The 15,156-nt window shown below is 41.0% G+C and overlaps 1 protein-coding gene across 1 annotated transcript in view; it reads left to right on the top strand.

The window, feature by feature from the left end:
* The window catches only part of ADGRA1 (adhesion G protein-coupled receptor A1), a 1,149,356-nt gene that overhangs the window by 458,686 nt on the left and 675,514 nt on the right, over positions 1-15,156 (top strand). Inside the window, exon 11 of the mRNA XM_073685204.1 lies at positions 10,377-10,538. Coding sequence (XP_073541305.1) covers positions 10,377-10,538 — 162 coding nt within the window. The remainder of the gene's footprint in view (positions 1-10,376; positions 10,539-15,156) is intronic.

Genomic DNA, 15,156 nt, shown 5'->3' on the forward strand with positions numbered 1-15,156 from the left:
CCACCTCATTGTTCCATGGCCATCCACTGGGAGGATGGATGAGAAGACCACCTGCGCTCCCAATTCTTTCACTTTCTTGCCTAAGTCTTCAAAGTCTCTGCAGATGGTTTCCAGGTCCTTTCTTGCGGTGTCATTTGTCCCCACATGTATTAGCAGGAATGGGTAGTGATCTGTAGGTCTGAAGAGTCTTGATATCCTGTCAGACACATCTTTAATTTTTGCTCCTGGAAGACAGCACATTTCTCTTGAGGTTATGTCTGGGTGAGGGGTACCATGCATACCAGGATAAGGCTGATGGGGCTATGCATACCAGGATTGGGTATGAGGGAGCCATGCATACCAGGATGAGGGATGAAGGGCGCCATGCATGCCAGGATTGGGATGAGGGGTGTCATTCATACCAGGATTGGGGGTGAGGGGTTCCATGCATACCTGGATTGGGGGTGAGGGGTGCCATGCCTACCAGGATTGGGGGTGAGGAGTGGCATGCATACCAAGATTGGGGGTGATGGTTGCCATGCATACCAGGATTGGGGGTGAAGGGTGCCATGCATACCAGGATGGGGATGAGGGGTGCCATGCATACCAGGATGGTGATGAGGGGTGCCAGGCATACCAGGATAGGGATGAGGGGTGCCATGCATACCAGGATAGGGATGAGGGGTGCCATGCATACCAGGATAGGGATGTGGGGTGCCATGCATACCAGGATAGGATGGGGGCAACACATAACAGGATGGGAGAACAGGATTGGGGAGCACAAATACCAGGATGGGGGCAGCACAAATTCCAGGATGGGGGCAGCACAAATACCAGGATGGAAGACCATATACCAATAAAAATGCTCGCCACCCGGGCGTAGAACGTGTTCAATAGCTAGTTCTAAATAAAAGGGGCTGTTACCAGTCTGAGACATGGAATGCCTGACAGTCTGCTCTACATGTCTTACACTGGTAACACCCCCTTTCATTTCTAATAATCTCTCGAGGCAGATTCCCTGGGAGATCTATGTCCGGCCCATAGAGCTTATCAGATCATTTTCATATTAAGAATAACAGTGATTCCTCTGGAATAAGACATAGGATTGCAGATAGCAAGGTATCATTTTATTCAACTTTCTATGACCTACATGGCCATATTGATGGCTTAGGGGGGTTGATCCTACTGATGGATTCTCTTTAATATTAGTAGTAGGTGGAGCTAGACTGGCAAGTTTCTACCTCCTAGAGTAGAGTTTATTTGCATACTTTTTCCCCACTGAGCATTACATGGCCAATTAGTCTATCTATGGTCTCCTCAAGAAGAAACTATCTCAGAGATCTCTAACACTCTAAGTAGACACAAGTTTTCTGATTTTCTCTTGAATTCTTTTTGAATCAATGACAAAAAGATGCCATCCATGGCAGTCTGAATTATGATGGTGGCACCATTTGGATGCACGCAGTATATGGGGATTTCATACGCTACCAATTTTTTTCGAAAATGCTCAGTGCCGAATCAGGTCTATATTTGAAATTCTTTTAGATGACAAGAACGATAAAACCAGTGACTTTAGTAAATAATCATAGATTCTTTCACTATTATAAAGGGAATTCAAAAAGAGTAATGCAAAAAAATTGCAGCAGTACCCACCCATCCCGATCCCCAACAGATTGGCTAACATACTCAACGTAAAATATATTTGGTCTAAAAAAGCTTGGCCGCCTTGTTGGCATATTCATAGAAGTGCTATCAATTAGAACCAGAGATCATCATACCATTGAAGATCAGTGCAAACCAATGGTAATTAGTGAATATGAGGGGAGTAACATTCTACATATTAAACCTCTCCTTTGACCTGGTTTTATTAGACTCAGGAATTTGTGTGTTAATTATTGTGGCCGCACCGATCTAGCCTTGCTTACAGCTAGATCTGCTTTTATCTGTTTCGAGGCTTTCACCTTTTCTTTTTTATATATATATATATATATATATATATATATATATATATATATATATATATACATATATATATACATATATATATATATATCAAATCCACATCTGGAGATGACATCTCTTTTTCAAATACAATTCTTCCTATTTTATTAAACATGAATAAAAGCTTCACGCATTTAATGAAAATGTCTGCATTTCTAAAATAATGACGCTTTCCGGATGCAAATTGTAATGGAAATGCATTACAGAATTGCTGGGGGCTGGTGTTCTGAAAATAGTAAGCGCCATTCAGCGAAAAAAAAATATAGAAATGAATAGAAAAAAATAAGAGGGGAAAAAAAATTAGTCCTGCCAATTGGGAGTAAAGTAATAAGGCATGTATGCAGAATAATGGTAAAGTTGGTGTAAATAGTGGCCTTCCACATCACGTCAGATGCACGTTTAGGATACAAGGCTATTTTGCTAGAAGGGTTGTTAAAAAAAAGTTAGAGGCTTCACTTACAACTTGTTTCTCAGCAAAAGGAGAATATATCCAGCAGTAAGTAAAGAGTAATAGTACATAAAAATAACATTGGGTACTTAGTAAACACTGTTTTTGATTAAAAAAAAAGCGTAAAAGCCATCCCACCTAATTTTAAAACCTAACCTTGTGTCAGATGACCTCAATGTAGATAAGGGCAGAGCAGTCTGTTTCAGACACCTGCCAATGGGAAGCTATATAAATGAAATGTCCAGCTCAAAACAGGGGAAGTTTTAATATTAGAGGATACAACCATCCCAATTGGGTTCAACTTGTCACGGTGGGATGGCTTTTACGCTTCTCTGATCAAAAACAGTGTTTACTAAGTACCTTATGTTATTGATATGTACTGTTATTATTTACTTACTTATAGCAGGGTATATGTTTATTTATTTTACTTATATAGCGCCATTAATTCCACAGCGCTTTACAGACATTATCGGTTCATTTTGTTTCCATCTTAGGTTTTGTCTGTTAAATGGCAACAGTGTGAATGTGCTCCTACACATTGCATGTATTCCAACTTATGCTCCGGCTCATTTTCTTGGTTTTGTGTTTGTTTCTCAACAGACAACGTACTGTATAAGGATTCAAATTACTTAAAGGGACAAAATCACCCATTCAAATGGATTGGCCAGTTGAACGACAGCTTTGTTTAAATGTGTATAAAAATAGCAAATACTTTTTTATGCTTCTATTATTACAGATTACACCACCTTTAACTATCCTATTCAGTCCTGGTAGCTCCACTTTCCATCTTGCGCTTGACACAGGAAAGTGCACCATCAGTAGAGTGTTAAGGGGGCTGACTCAATGCTTATTTCAATATCTAAGCCTGCCCCCAAGAGAAGGAGGTTGGCTTTGCTATAATGAGCAATCAGCCAGCACCCCTTCACACAGCACTTAGAATGGACCAGCACAAGAAACACTCTCCTGCATCAAGCACAAGTAGGAAATGGAGTTGCCTAACGTAGGACTGGAGGGGAAATCTGGAGAACGGGATACTTGTAACTTATTGTTTTATGGAAATTTTAAGTATGATTTTATTTAATTGGACAATCTCTTTAAACGGAATTTGTCATCTGACTCATACAGCCACAAAAAACGCATCAGCATTTCGAAGAAAACACAGTTCTAAGATTTGAGGCATAAAGAATAGCTGGGGTGGAGCCAGACTGGTATCTGCCTATGGTCCTCGGTCGGCTCCCCCCAGCACCTTAGCAGTTTATTGATAAGTCTCCCGCTATGTAAATATGAGGGAGAGACCTGTCAATCACCTCCAGGAGCTCCAAAAATAGCAAATCTAGTCTGGTGTCCAGCTATGGTCTAAATATATTCCAAATATATTTTCTCCGGAGCATTTAAGAGAAAAAAAATACTTGGCTGCAATTGTGCAACCAGGCTCTGATTCATGTAACATAGTAACATAGTAACATAGTCTTCCTTCAACCTTAAAAACTAAGTCCATCTAGTTCAACCCATAGCCTAACATGTTGATCCAGGGGAAGGCAAAAAAAACATGTGGCAAACACTAAGCTCCACATTGGGGAAAAAAATTCCTTCCTGACTCCATACGACAATCAGACTAGTTCCCTGGATCAACGCCCTATCAAGGAATCTAGTATATATAACCTGTAATATTATACTTTTCAAGAAAGGCATCCAGGCCCTTCTTAAATTTTAGTAGTGAATCACTCATTACAACATCATGCGGCAGAGAGTTCCATAGTCTCACTGCTCTTACAGTAAAGAATCCGCGTCTGTGATTATGATTAAACCTTCTTTCCTCCAGACGTAGAAGATGCCCCCTTGTCCCCCGTCTCTGGCCTCAGAGTAAAAAGATCAGTAGAAAGGTCTTTGTACTGTCCCCTCATATGTTTGTACATAGTAATAAGATCACCGCTAAGCCTTCATTTTTCCAGACTAAATAACCCCAAGTGTAATAACCTGTCTTGGTATTGCAGACCCCCCAGTCCTGTAATAACCTTGGACGCTCTTCTCTGCACCCGCTCTAGGTCAGCTATGTCTTTCTTATACACCGGAGACCAGAACTTTACACAGTATTCTGTGTGGTTGCACTAGTGACTTGTATAGAGGTAAAATTATCTTTTCCTCATAAGCATCTATGCCTCTTTTAATGTATCCCATTATTTTATTTGCCTTTGCAGCAGCTGCCTGACACTGGCCACTAAACGTGAGCTTGTCGACCACCAATACTCCCAGGTCTTTTTCAGTGACAGTTTTGCCAGTGTTTTACAATTAAGCATATAATTATACATTTTATTTCCTCTGCCCAAGTTTATTACCTTACATTTATCCCCATTAAAGCTCATTTGCCATTTATCAGCCCAAGCTTCTAGTTTCCATGGATCCTCCTGTAATATAAAATTGTCCTCCTCTGTATTGATTACCCTGCAGAATTTAGTGTCATCTGCAAATATCGAAATACTACTCTGTATGCCCCCTACAAGGTCATTAATAAATATGTTAAAAAGAAGCCGGCCCAATACTGACCCCTGTGGTACCCCACTGTTAACTGAGACCCAGTCTGAGTGTGTTCCATTAATAACCACACTTTGTTTCCTATCACTGAGCCAGTTCTTAACCCACATACATATATTTTCCCCTATCCCCATTGTTCTCATTTTATGTATCAACCTTTTGTGTGGAACCGTATCAAAAGCTTTTGAAAAGTCCATATACACAACATCCACTGCATTTCCTTGGTCCAGTCCGGAACTTGCCTCCTCATAAAAACTGATCAGATTAGTTTGACAGGAACGGTCCCTCGTAAACCAATGTTGATATTGGGTCAAGAGGTTATTCTTCTTCAGATACACTAGTATAGCATCTCTTAGGAAACCCTCCAGGATTTTACCCACAGTAGAGGTTAAGCTTACTGGCCTATAATTTCCAAGTTTGGTTTTTGTCCCCTTTTTGAATATTGGCACCACATTTGCTATACACCAGTCCTGTGGTACAGACCCTGTTATTATGGAATCTTTAAAGATTAAAAATAATGGTCTATCTATGATGTTACTTAATTCCTGCAGGACTCGCGGGTGTATCCCATCTGGGCCTGGGGTTTTGTCGACTATAGTGATTTTTAGACGCCGCTGTACTTCCTGCTGGGTTAAGCAAGTGACATTTAATGGAGAATTTTTGTCATCACTAATTATGTTTTCTGTCATGAGATTTTCTTGTGTAAATACTGTTGAAAAAAAATCATTTAGCATATTGGCTTTTTCCTCATCCTCATCCACCATTTCACCCAGACTATTTTAAGAGGGCCAACACTATCATTATTTAGTTTATTACTATTTATGTAGTTAAAGAATATTTTGGGATTATTTTTACTTTCTCTGGCAATGAGTCTCTTTGTCTCAATCTTTGCTGCCTTGATTTGGTTTTTACAGAATTTATTTATTTTTCTGTATTTATTTAATGCCTCATCACTACCTATTTGATTTTGTTCTCTAAATGCTTTCTTTTTGTCACTTTTTGCGCCCCTTACAGCTCTATTTAGCCATAGTGGTTTCCTCCCATTTCTAGCATGTTCTAGCATATACATAGGGTATATATTGTGCACAGGTCCTATTCAGGATGCTAATAAATGTTTCCCATTTGCTTTCTGTAGTTTTATGTCTCAGGATATCGTCTCAGCTTATTGCACTAAGATCATCTCTCAACCGTTGGAAATTTGCCTTCCTGAAGTTTAGTGTCCTTGTAACCCCTCTACTTCACCTCTTATTAAAGGATACATGAAAACTTATTATTTTGTGATCACTATTACCCAAGTGACCTCCAACTCGTATATTTGATATGCGGTCTGGCCTGTTGGTTAATATTAGGTCTAGCAGTGCCCCCCTTCTTGTTGGGTCCTGAACCAGTTGTGAAAGGTAATTGTCTCTTATAGTTGTCAAAAACCTATTACCCTTGCTTGAACTACAGGTTTCTGTTCCCCAATGTATTTCAGGGTAATTGAAGTCCCCAATAATAATGACTTCTCCTTGAGTCGCTGCTTCATCTATTTGCTTTATGAGGATATTCCCTGCTGCTTCCATTATTTTTGGAGACTTATAACAAACCACTATCAGTAATTTATTATTTTTTCCTTCTCCCCTTATCTCCACCCACAGGGACTCTACATATTCATTAGATTCACATATATTCTCACGCAAGATGGGTTTTAAGGATGATTTTTCATATAAACACACACACCCCCCCTCGCTTGTTTGTACGGTCATTTCTGAACAGACTATAGCCCTGTAAATTAACTGCCCAGTCATGGCTCTCATCCAGCCATGTCTCAGATTTCCCCACCATGTCATAATTATTTTCCAACAAAATTAATTCTAATTCCTCCATTTTGTTGGTGAGGCTTCTGGCATTAGTGTAAATGCATTTTATGTATCTCTGTGTACCTCTCTTCCTTCTTACTATATTGACTGTTCTAACCCCACCCCCCAATTTCTTTATTTGTGCCCAGGTCACTATCTGCACTATCTTTCTCACCTATAAAATGAATACCCTCCCGTCCAATCCCTAGTTTAAACACTCCTCCAACCTTCTAGCTATTTTCTCCCCCAACACAGCTGCACCCTCCCCATTGAGGTGCAGCCCGTCCCTCGCGTAGAACCTATAACCAACTGAGAAGTCGGCCCAGTTCTCCAGGAACCCAAACCCCTCCTTCCTACACCAATTCCTTTATCTCCCTAATCTCCTGTTGCCTCTCTGGCGTGTCACATCAAACAGGCAGTATTTCAGAGAATACCACCTTCTAGGTCCTTGCTTTAAGCTTGCAGCCTAATTCCCTGAAATCATCTTTAAGGACCTTCCACCTATCTCTAACTTTGTAATTTGTGCCAATGTGCACCATGGGTCCTCACCAGCCCCTCCCAATAATCTGTCAACCCGATCAGCGATGTGCCGGACTCGAGCGCCAGGTAGGCAGCACACTGTTCGATGATCCCTGTCTTTGTGACAGATTGCCCTATCTGTTCCCCTAATAATTGAGTCCCCCACTACCAGCACCTGCCTGGCCTGCCCTACTCTCCTATTTCCCCCCTTACTGGAGCTGACACTCCTCCGGCTTCCAGAGGACATGCCTTGCTGCAGCAGTGCTACCCCTGTAACGACATCCCCCTCATCTGCCAACTTTGCAAACTTATTGGGGTGTGCCAGATCAGGACTAGCCTCCCTGGCACTCTTCTCTCTACCCCCCTTCTAACTGTCACCCAGCTAGCTGCCTCACTGTCCTGCAGCACCCTACTACCACCCTCCCCCACATGCACCCCAGTGAGCAGCTGCTCAGTAAGCAGCAGACTCCTTGTCAATGGATCTCAGTGTTGCCAGCTTGCTCATTTAGATCCAGTACCTGGGCTTCCAAATGCACACATCTCGCACAGCAGTATGCACCCACGACCGGCTGTTCAAGGATTGCATACATTTGGCAAGATGTACACTGGATAGCATTGTCAATAATGGAGCTCATTTCCAAATGGGGATTGCCCTAGACCGAAATGTTAAGTAAAAATAAATGTAAAGAATTAATAAAATACAGACAGCAATTCAGTCCAAATTCCCCCCTTCCAAACTCCCTGAATCCAAGTCACTGAAAAACACGACACACTTACTTCCGTTTGCACTTACACTCCAGTCACACTCAGCTCATTCACACTCGCTAAGGAAGAAGATTTAAAGAGTTTTTTTTTTTTCCCTTTAGCAGCAATCCAACCTACAGCTCAATGCACTTCCAAAGGGAGTTTGGACTGCTTGACTCAGATGACAGGTTCCCTTTAAGTAACTACCTACAGTACAGACCAAAAGTTTGGACACACCTTCTCATTTACAGATTTTTCTGTATTTTCATGACTTTGAAAATTGTACATTCACACTGAAGGCATCAAAACTATGAATTAACACATGCGGAATTATATACTTAACAAAAAAGTGTGAAACAACTGAAAATATGTCTTATATTCTAGGTTCTTCAAAGTAGCCACCTTTTACTTTGATGACTGCTTTGCACACTCTTGGCATTCTCTTGATGAGCTTCAAGAGGTAGTCACCAGAAATGGTTTTCACTTCACAGGTGTGCCCTGTCAGGTTTAATAAGTCGGATTTCTTGCCTTATAAATGGGGTTGGGACCACAGGTGTGTTGTGCAGACGTCAGGTGGATACACAGCTAAAAGTCCTACTGAATAGACTGTTAGAATTTGTATTATGGCAAGAAAAAAGCAGCTAAATAAAGAAAAACGAGAGGCCATCATTACTTTAAGAAATGAAGGTTAGTCAGTCTGAGAAATTGGGCAAACTTTGAAAGTGTCCCCAAGTGCAGTTGCAAAAACCATCAAGCGCTACAAAGAAACTAGCTCACATGAGGACCGCCCCAGGAAAGGAAGACCAAGAGTCACCTCTGCTTCTGAGGATAAGTTTATCTGAGCCACCAGCCTCAGAAATCGCAGGTTAACAGCAGCTCAGATTAGAGACCAGGTCAATGCCACACAGAGTTCTAGCAGCCGACACATCTTTACAACAACTGTTAAGAGGAGACTTTGTGCAGCAGGCCTTCATGGTAAAATAGCTGCTAGGAAACCACTGCTAAGGACAGGCAACAAGCAGAAGAGACTTGTTTGGGCTAAAGAACACAAGGAATGGACATTAGACCAGTGGAAATCTGTGCTTTGGTCTGATGAGTCCAAATTTGAGATCTTTGGTTCCAACCACCATGTCTTTGTGCGATGCAGAAAAGGTGAACGGATAGACTCTACATGCCTGGTTCCCACCGTGAAGCATGGAGAAGGAGGTATGATGGTGTGGCGGTGCTTTGCTGGTGACACTGTTGGGGATTTATTCAAAATTGAAGGCATACTGAACCAGCATAGCTACCACAGCATCTTGCAGCGGCATGTTATTCCATCTGGTTTGCGTTTAGTTGGACCATCATTTATTTTTCAACAGGACAATGACCCCAAACACACCTCCAGGCTGTGTAAGGGCTATTTGACCAAGAACGAGAGTGATGGGGTGCTACGCCAGATGACCTGGCCTCCACAGTCACCAGACCTGAACCCAATCGAGATGGTTTGGGGTGAGCTGGACCGCAGAGTGAAGGCAAAAGGGCCAACAAGTGCTAAGCATCTCTGGGAACTCCTTCAAGATTGTTGGAAGACCATTTCCGGTGACTACCTCTTGAAGCTCATCAAGAGAATGCCAAGAGTGTGCAAAGCAGTCATCAAAGCAAAAGGTGGCTACTTTGAAGAATCTAGAATATAAGACATATTTTCAGTTGTTTCACACTTTTTTGTTAAGTATATAATTCCACATGTGTTAATTCATAGTTTTGATGCCTTCAGTGTGAATGTACAATTTTAATAGTCATGAAAATGCAAAAAAAATCTTTAAATGAGAAGGTGTGTCCAAACTTTTGGTCTGTACTGTATATTGACTCCCAGTAGCCCAGGCATTTAATTAATGACTTAGAGTTGACCAGTAGATGACAAGATGTAGATTGAGTTCTTGGTCAGAGTTGCAGAAGTTTAGAAATATGAAAAATAACTATTAAATGGTACTAAAAGTTGTGGGCAGAGACTTGAAGGTGTTGTGAAAAGTAGGAGATACAAAAATATCTACATGCAGATACAGTATAGGGACCATCAGTTCAGGTGGAGGTGAATGAGCAGCAGCAATGGTAACAAAGTATGCTCACCTGTAGGTGATGATAGGTAAAAGTGTATAAAGATGTGCCAAATGTATCATCTAGCATGAGCCACTGGGATTTGGTACAATTTTACACTTTGTATTAACTAGGCAGGATTAGCAAACCTTCTTCATTGTATTATCGGCAGAACAATAATAATTCACTACATTTCTGTTACTAATTGCATTACATACACTGAATCTTTCATCTTACAGCTTGGAGGAATTATTATTGAAATTGCAAGTAACATCATGTCAGTAAAAGACCAAGTTTTGTGGATGGCACAAAATGAAGCCAAAGCTTGCACCAGGATAGTGCGCTGCGTGGAACAGATTTCTGGGCTTTCATTAAATGGTAAAACACAAGTCTTGTCAAAGGTGAGTATCTTATTCTCTATATCAATTAACATTGTACCATATCATTGCAGTAAAATCAAACTTGCTATAGGATTTCTACTTTTGCACTTTGCATAATTTTGGTTTAAAAGATCTACATGGTTCTTACCTAATTTACCTTAGATTATCCTATGCCAATAAACATGGACCTTGGATCTGCTTCTTCTCTAGATATCTATGTTTCCAGGTGATAGACTTATGTGATTCACTGTATCTTTCTATCTATCTAAAAGAAAAAAAATTCAGATTTTACAATTCATCTTGTAGCATCATTGCTGGGGTGGAACTTGTTGAGCGCTCCTTCCTCCCTACTCTAACCACTGTCACTAGTGTAGGGGATGAGTAACGGTTACTCATTAGACATGATGTGATGAAAATTAATACTTTTTACCATAACGATCAATATGCTTTTACCATAATTACCAATGGTTAATACATTGGTCCTTTGTTAAAAATGATGGGCAGTTTGAACAACAGTATATATAACCAATGGAGTAAAATGAGCACTGCTACTTCATTGAAATGGTCGATATAGTGATAGTCAACTGTTGATCAATCTATTTCTTTTTATCGCGTACGGCATGGCTACCTTACAGGTTGGAAGGTTGATAAATTCTTAGAAGAAAGGGCAAAAGAGCGAATACATTCAGTATGCAAAAACACTCCATGGTGACTAACTGTTTCATCCACAATCCCTGCCAAAACTTGTGTAAATTCAAGGACATAGAAAGTATTGCAGAATGTTATATTAAGAGTTCAATCGATTTGTGGAAGAGAAGGTGATCTGCGCTGCAGGTTTAATGTCCACAATAAAATTCCAATATGCTGTAACAGTGTGTCTACAGTATGTTGTTTAATCTCAATGCTTTTCAAAAGAAACAAACTTCTCCTGAAGAAGCTTGTTAACTGCGAAACGCGTTGAGAAAAAACTGCATAGACACCCTGCTACCACATGTTGGATTTTTATTTTGGACATGAAACCCGCAATGCAGATCACCTTCTATTACACAAATCGATTATCATGTTGGACTCTCCGACTCGTTGTTGGTGCAGCTGGTACCTCTCCTTTCAAAAAGCTTATACTAGAGTTGTGATCACACAACCTCACAAGGTGACCAGTTATTGTTTCTTTTCTCTCGTCACCGGTTATCGAATAAGACTCTATTCCACTTGAATTGTCCCCCCAGGCTCTTCAATATTAAGAGTTGAGCACCTTTCAGCCGGTTACTGTCATAGGATAAAATGGAAAGTTTGGTAGTAACTTCACCGTGGCTCCAAAATGATGGATAATACAAGGTCAGAGAGAAGAATGTCTGAAGCTAATAGTGTGTTAGGTCACACTTATTAGTGGTAACACGTACTACTGATGTTGGCACAATTTTTCATCACAAGATCATGGATTGTTTTTCTTTGATTGAGCAGGCGATCAATGGGAACCCATTTTCTGGAGTGACAAAGCGCTATCTGAAGAATGCTCCCTTCTTAATTGCATATTGCCAATTGCAAAGTTTTTTTAGAGAGATTTTTCCTTGAAAATAAATCATAATAATGCATCCTACTTAAAATGGTTTGCCAAGCTTACTCAAAAAGTATTTATTAGATCTGATCTCAGACCCACAGTTACATAGTTATATAGGTTAAAAAAAAATAAGATCCATCAAGTCCAACCTTTCTCCACCTCCATACATTCTCTATCACTAAATTATTTATAACCCACAATGCCATTTGTTTTGAGATAAGCATCCAGCTCTACATTACTCTCTCCATTACTACCTCTTGCGGTCGGGCATTCCACAATCTCACTTCTCTGAGTGTAAAGAACCCTTTCCTATTTAGTTGCCGCAATTGTCTTTCCTTCACACTAATGAGTGCCCACTGGTCCTTTGGAAGGTCTTTGGAAGGAATAAGTCATGTGCCAGTCCTTTGTATTGACCACGCATGTATTTATACATATATAGTCTTTTTTCTAAACTAAACAAGCCCAACTTTTCCAACCTCTCACCATAGAAGAGGTCTTCCAACCCTTGTAATAATCTAGTTGCTGCATTTGAACTGACTAACTTATGAATATCCTTTTTAAATTTTGGAGCCCAAAAACTGGATCCCATATTCTAGATGTAGGTGATAAAAGTTTGATGACTGAGGGTTCGACCACTGGGACCCACACTGATCACAAGAAGTGGGGTACCAGAGTCCACACTATCCTCATGGACACGGAAAGCTAAACGTCAGGCAGTATATTCTTTCTGCACATGATACAATTGATGTTTCCCAGCTTGAACAATAACTTGGCTGACCTCAACTTTCAGCAAAGTCGTTTAACTGATGCTTGCTATCAATTAACCTAGTAATTGGGCTATAATGGTGTGTAACTTGCCTCTCTAAAGTGTTTTCACATCATAATACTACAGAGAGCCATTTGCCTGTATGGTTTTGATTATGATAAAAGAGGGCAGAGGTAGCCAAGCAGAGGATATGCTTAGCAGTTCTTTTTTTCAGCTTCATCTCTTCAGTGCTAAAGCGAAATGCCTAGAATTGTGAGCTGCCGGCATTGATTAGTCCCTTAGAAAGCCGCAAAATCCAATACCAGTGTTGACTCCTCATTTCAGGCCATTGGAGTTTTCTTAACCTTCTGGTTTGCATTAACCTTTCATTTCTTGCACACACCCAATGATTCATATATTAAATATTTACTTTATAGTTTACACCCTATATTAGAAGAATATTACCATAGGGTTCTTAAAAGGATAATGGCAGATGGTAAACATTAAAATAACTTTTTTTTTCAGGAATGCTGGGTGCATAGAATGCAAGAGGCGGTCAAAGTTTATAAAAGTAATATTAAATTCCCTGTGTCCTACATTATTTGTAATACCTAAACTTTTGATACCCGCTCGGTAGGAGGTTCATTCCCTTGAATCACCCCAGCACTAAGATAGGATCCCAACTAAGGATGAGTAATAGCACAAAATGCTTCAAAACCTGAGATGTGGGCCAATGGTTTGTCTAATGCTATGATATTGATGACTTATCCTTGGGATATGTCACAAATATCCTACTCATAGGGTCAAACATCCATCACTTCCATCACAAGCTGTTAGCGCGTCCTGCGGTTGTGACATAGACTTTGTATGGAGCCAAGACAGTTCCATAAATGAAGTAGTGCCCCTTCTCGGCTACTGCTGTCTATTACCATTTAATTTAATGGAAGCTGAACGGCAGTACCCAAGAATAGTCACTGCACAGTGTGCAGAGCTTTGGTTTTTTGACTCTGTACATCTGGCAGCCATGAGACTTGCCAGAAGATCATGGAAAGTGCAGAAGATCATGGGAGTGATGGACCCTCACTCGTCTAATATTGATAACCTACCCTATGGATAAGTGATCAATATCATAGTCCTAGAAAACCCATTTAAAGAAGCAGTGTTAAATCATCTCTCTCTTGGGTACAGTCCACTGTACATGATTTCTTGTTCACAGTGTACACCAATCTACTTTCCGGCCACATCTGGCCAGAAGTGGTCTTCATGGAAGAATTGTGGCCAAAAGCCTCGTGACTCAACTATCCGTAAAAATATTGGAACTGGGGTGCAGAAAATGGCATTAGGTGCTCTAAACTGATGAGTTAAAACATAAAATATTTGACTGTAACAGAAGACAGTTTGTTGACCAAAGGACTGGAGAGCGGTACAAAAATAAGTGTCGGCAAGAAACAGTGAAGCACGTTCGAGGTTTCTTGCAAGGTTGGGGCTGCATGTGAGTAGTGTTGAGCCACCCCCGTAGTGTTCGAGTTCGGTTCGGTTCGTCGAACACCCGTGTGTTCGCCGAACTGTTCGTCGAACTGTTCGTCGAACACCTTCGAACACCGTTAAAACCAATGGCAGGCAAACAAAAACACATAGAAACACATAGAAAACACCTTCAAAGGTGTCCAAAAGCTGACAAACTGCTCAGAAGACACAACTAACACATGGAAAAGTGACAAGTACATATAGTCATGAGAAAAGAAAAGAGGTGGAGGAGTAAAAGGAGGGGGAGACACAGATATAGGCATGTCATGCCCTTCTAAAATCCAAAAAGTGAGAAGCCGACACGTTCAGTCCGCTCCTGCCCGTGCCACCTCCGTGTCGCCGGGTTTGTGCCAGAGCCGCGGTGAACCCTGACGGCCAGCCCCCCTCTCCCAATACTGGTGCCTGTCCGCTGGTGGGTCGAGCGAGCCCCCCTGTGGTGGAGGCAGCTCTAAGTTTTTTAATTTAAATTGTCTCTCTAATTTGAATGAATACACTTTAAATCCATTTACAAGGATCTATTGGAGGGCAAGTCTCATGCCAGCAGCCGCGTAATTCCAGCTCCAGTAGCGTCCACTAAAACTGCTGCAGTTAAAAAGCTTTTATAAGGATCGAGCTCGGCTGTCCACCGCAAGGCATCCTACTGCCAGTCCCAGCCCCTATGCCTTGGGGTGCCTCCTGATGCTCTTCACTGAGTATCCCGGGGTCCCGAAGCATTTCCTTTGAAAAAATTAAGTGTCCAAACTGCAGGTGGTGTAGCTTGCTTAACAGCCGGGATAATCCGCTGACTAGCAAACACTGCTACTAGGCAC

This window comes from Phyllobates terribilis, unplaced genomic scaffold, assembly GCF_046119375.1.
Source record: "Phyllobates terribilis strain yellow unplaced genomic scaffold, ASM4611937v1 Scaffold_5__5_contigs__length_657084704, whole genome shotgun sequence".
NCBI classification, from domain to species: Eukaryota; Metazoa; Chordata; class Amphibia; order Anura; family Dendrobatidae; genus Phyllobates; species Phyllobates terribilis.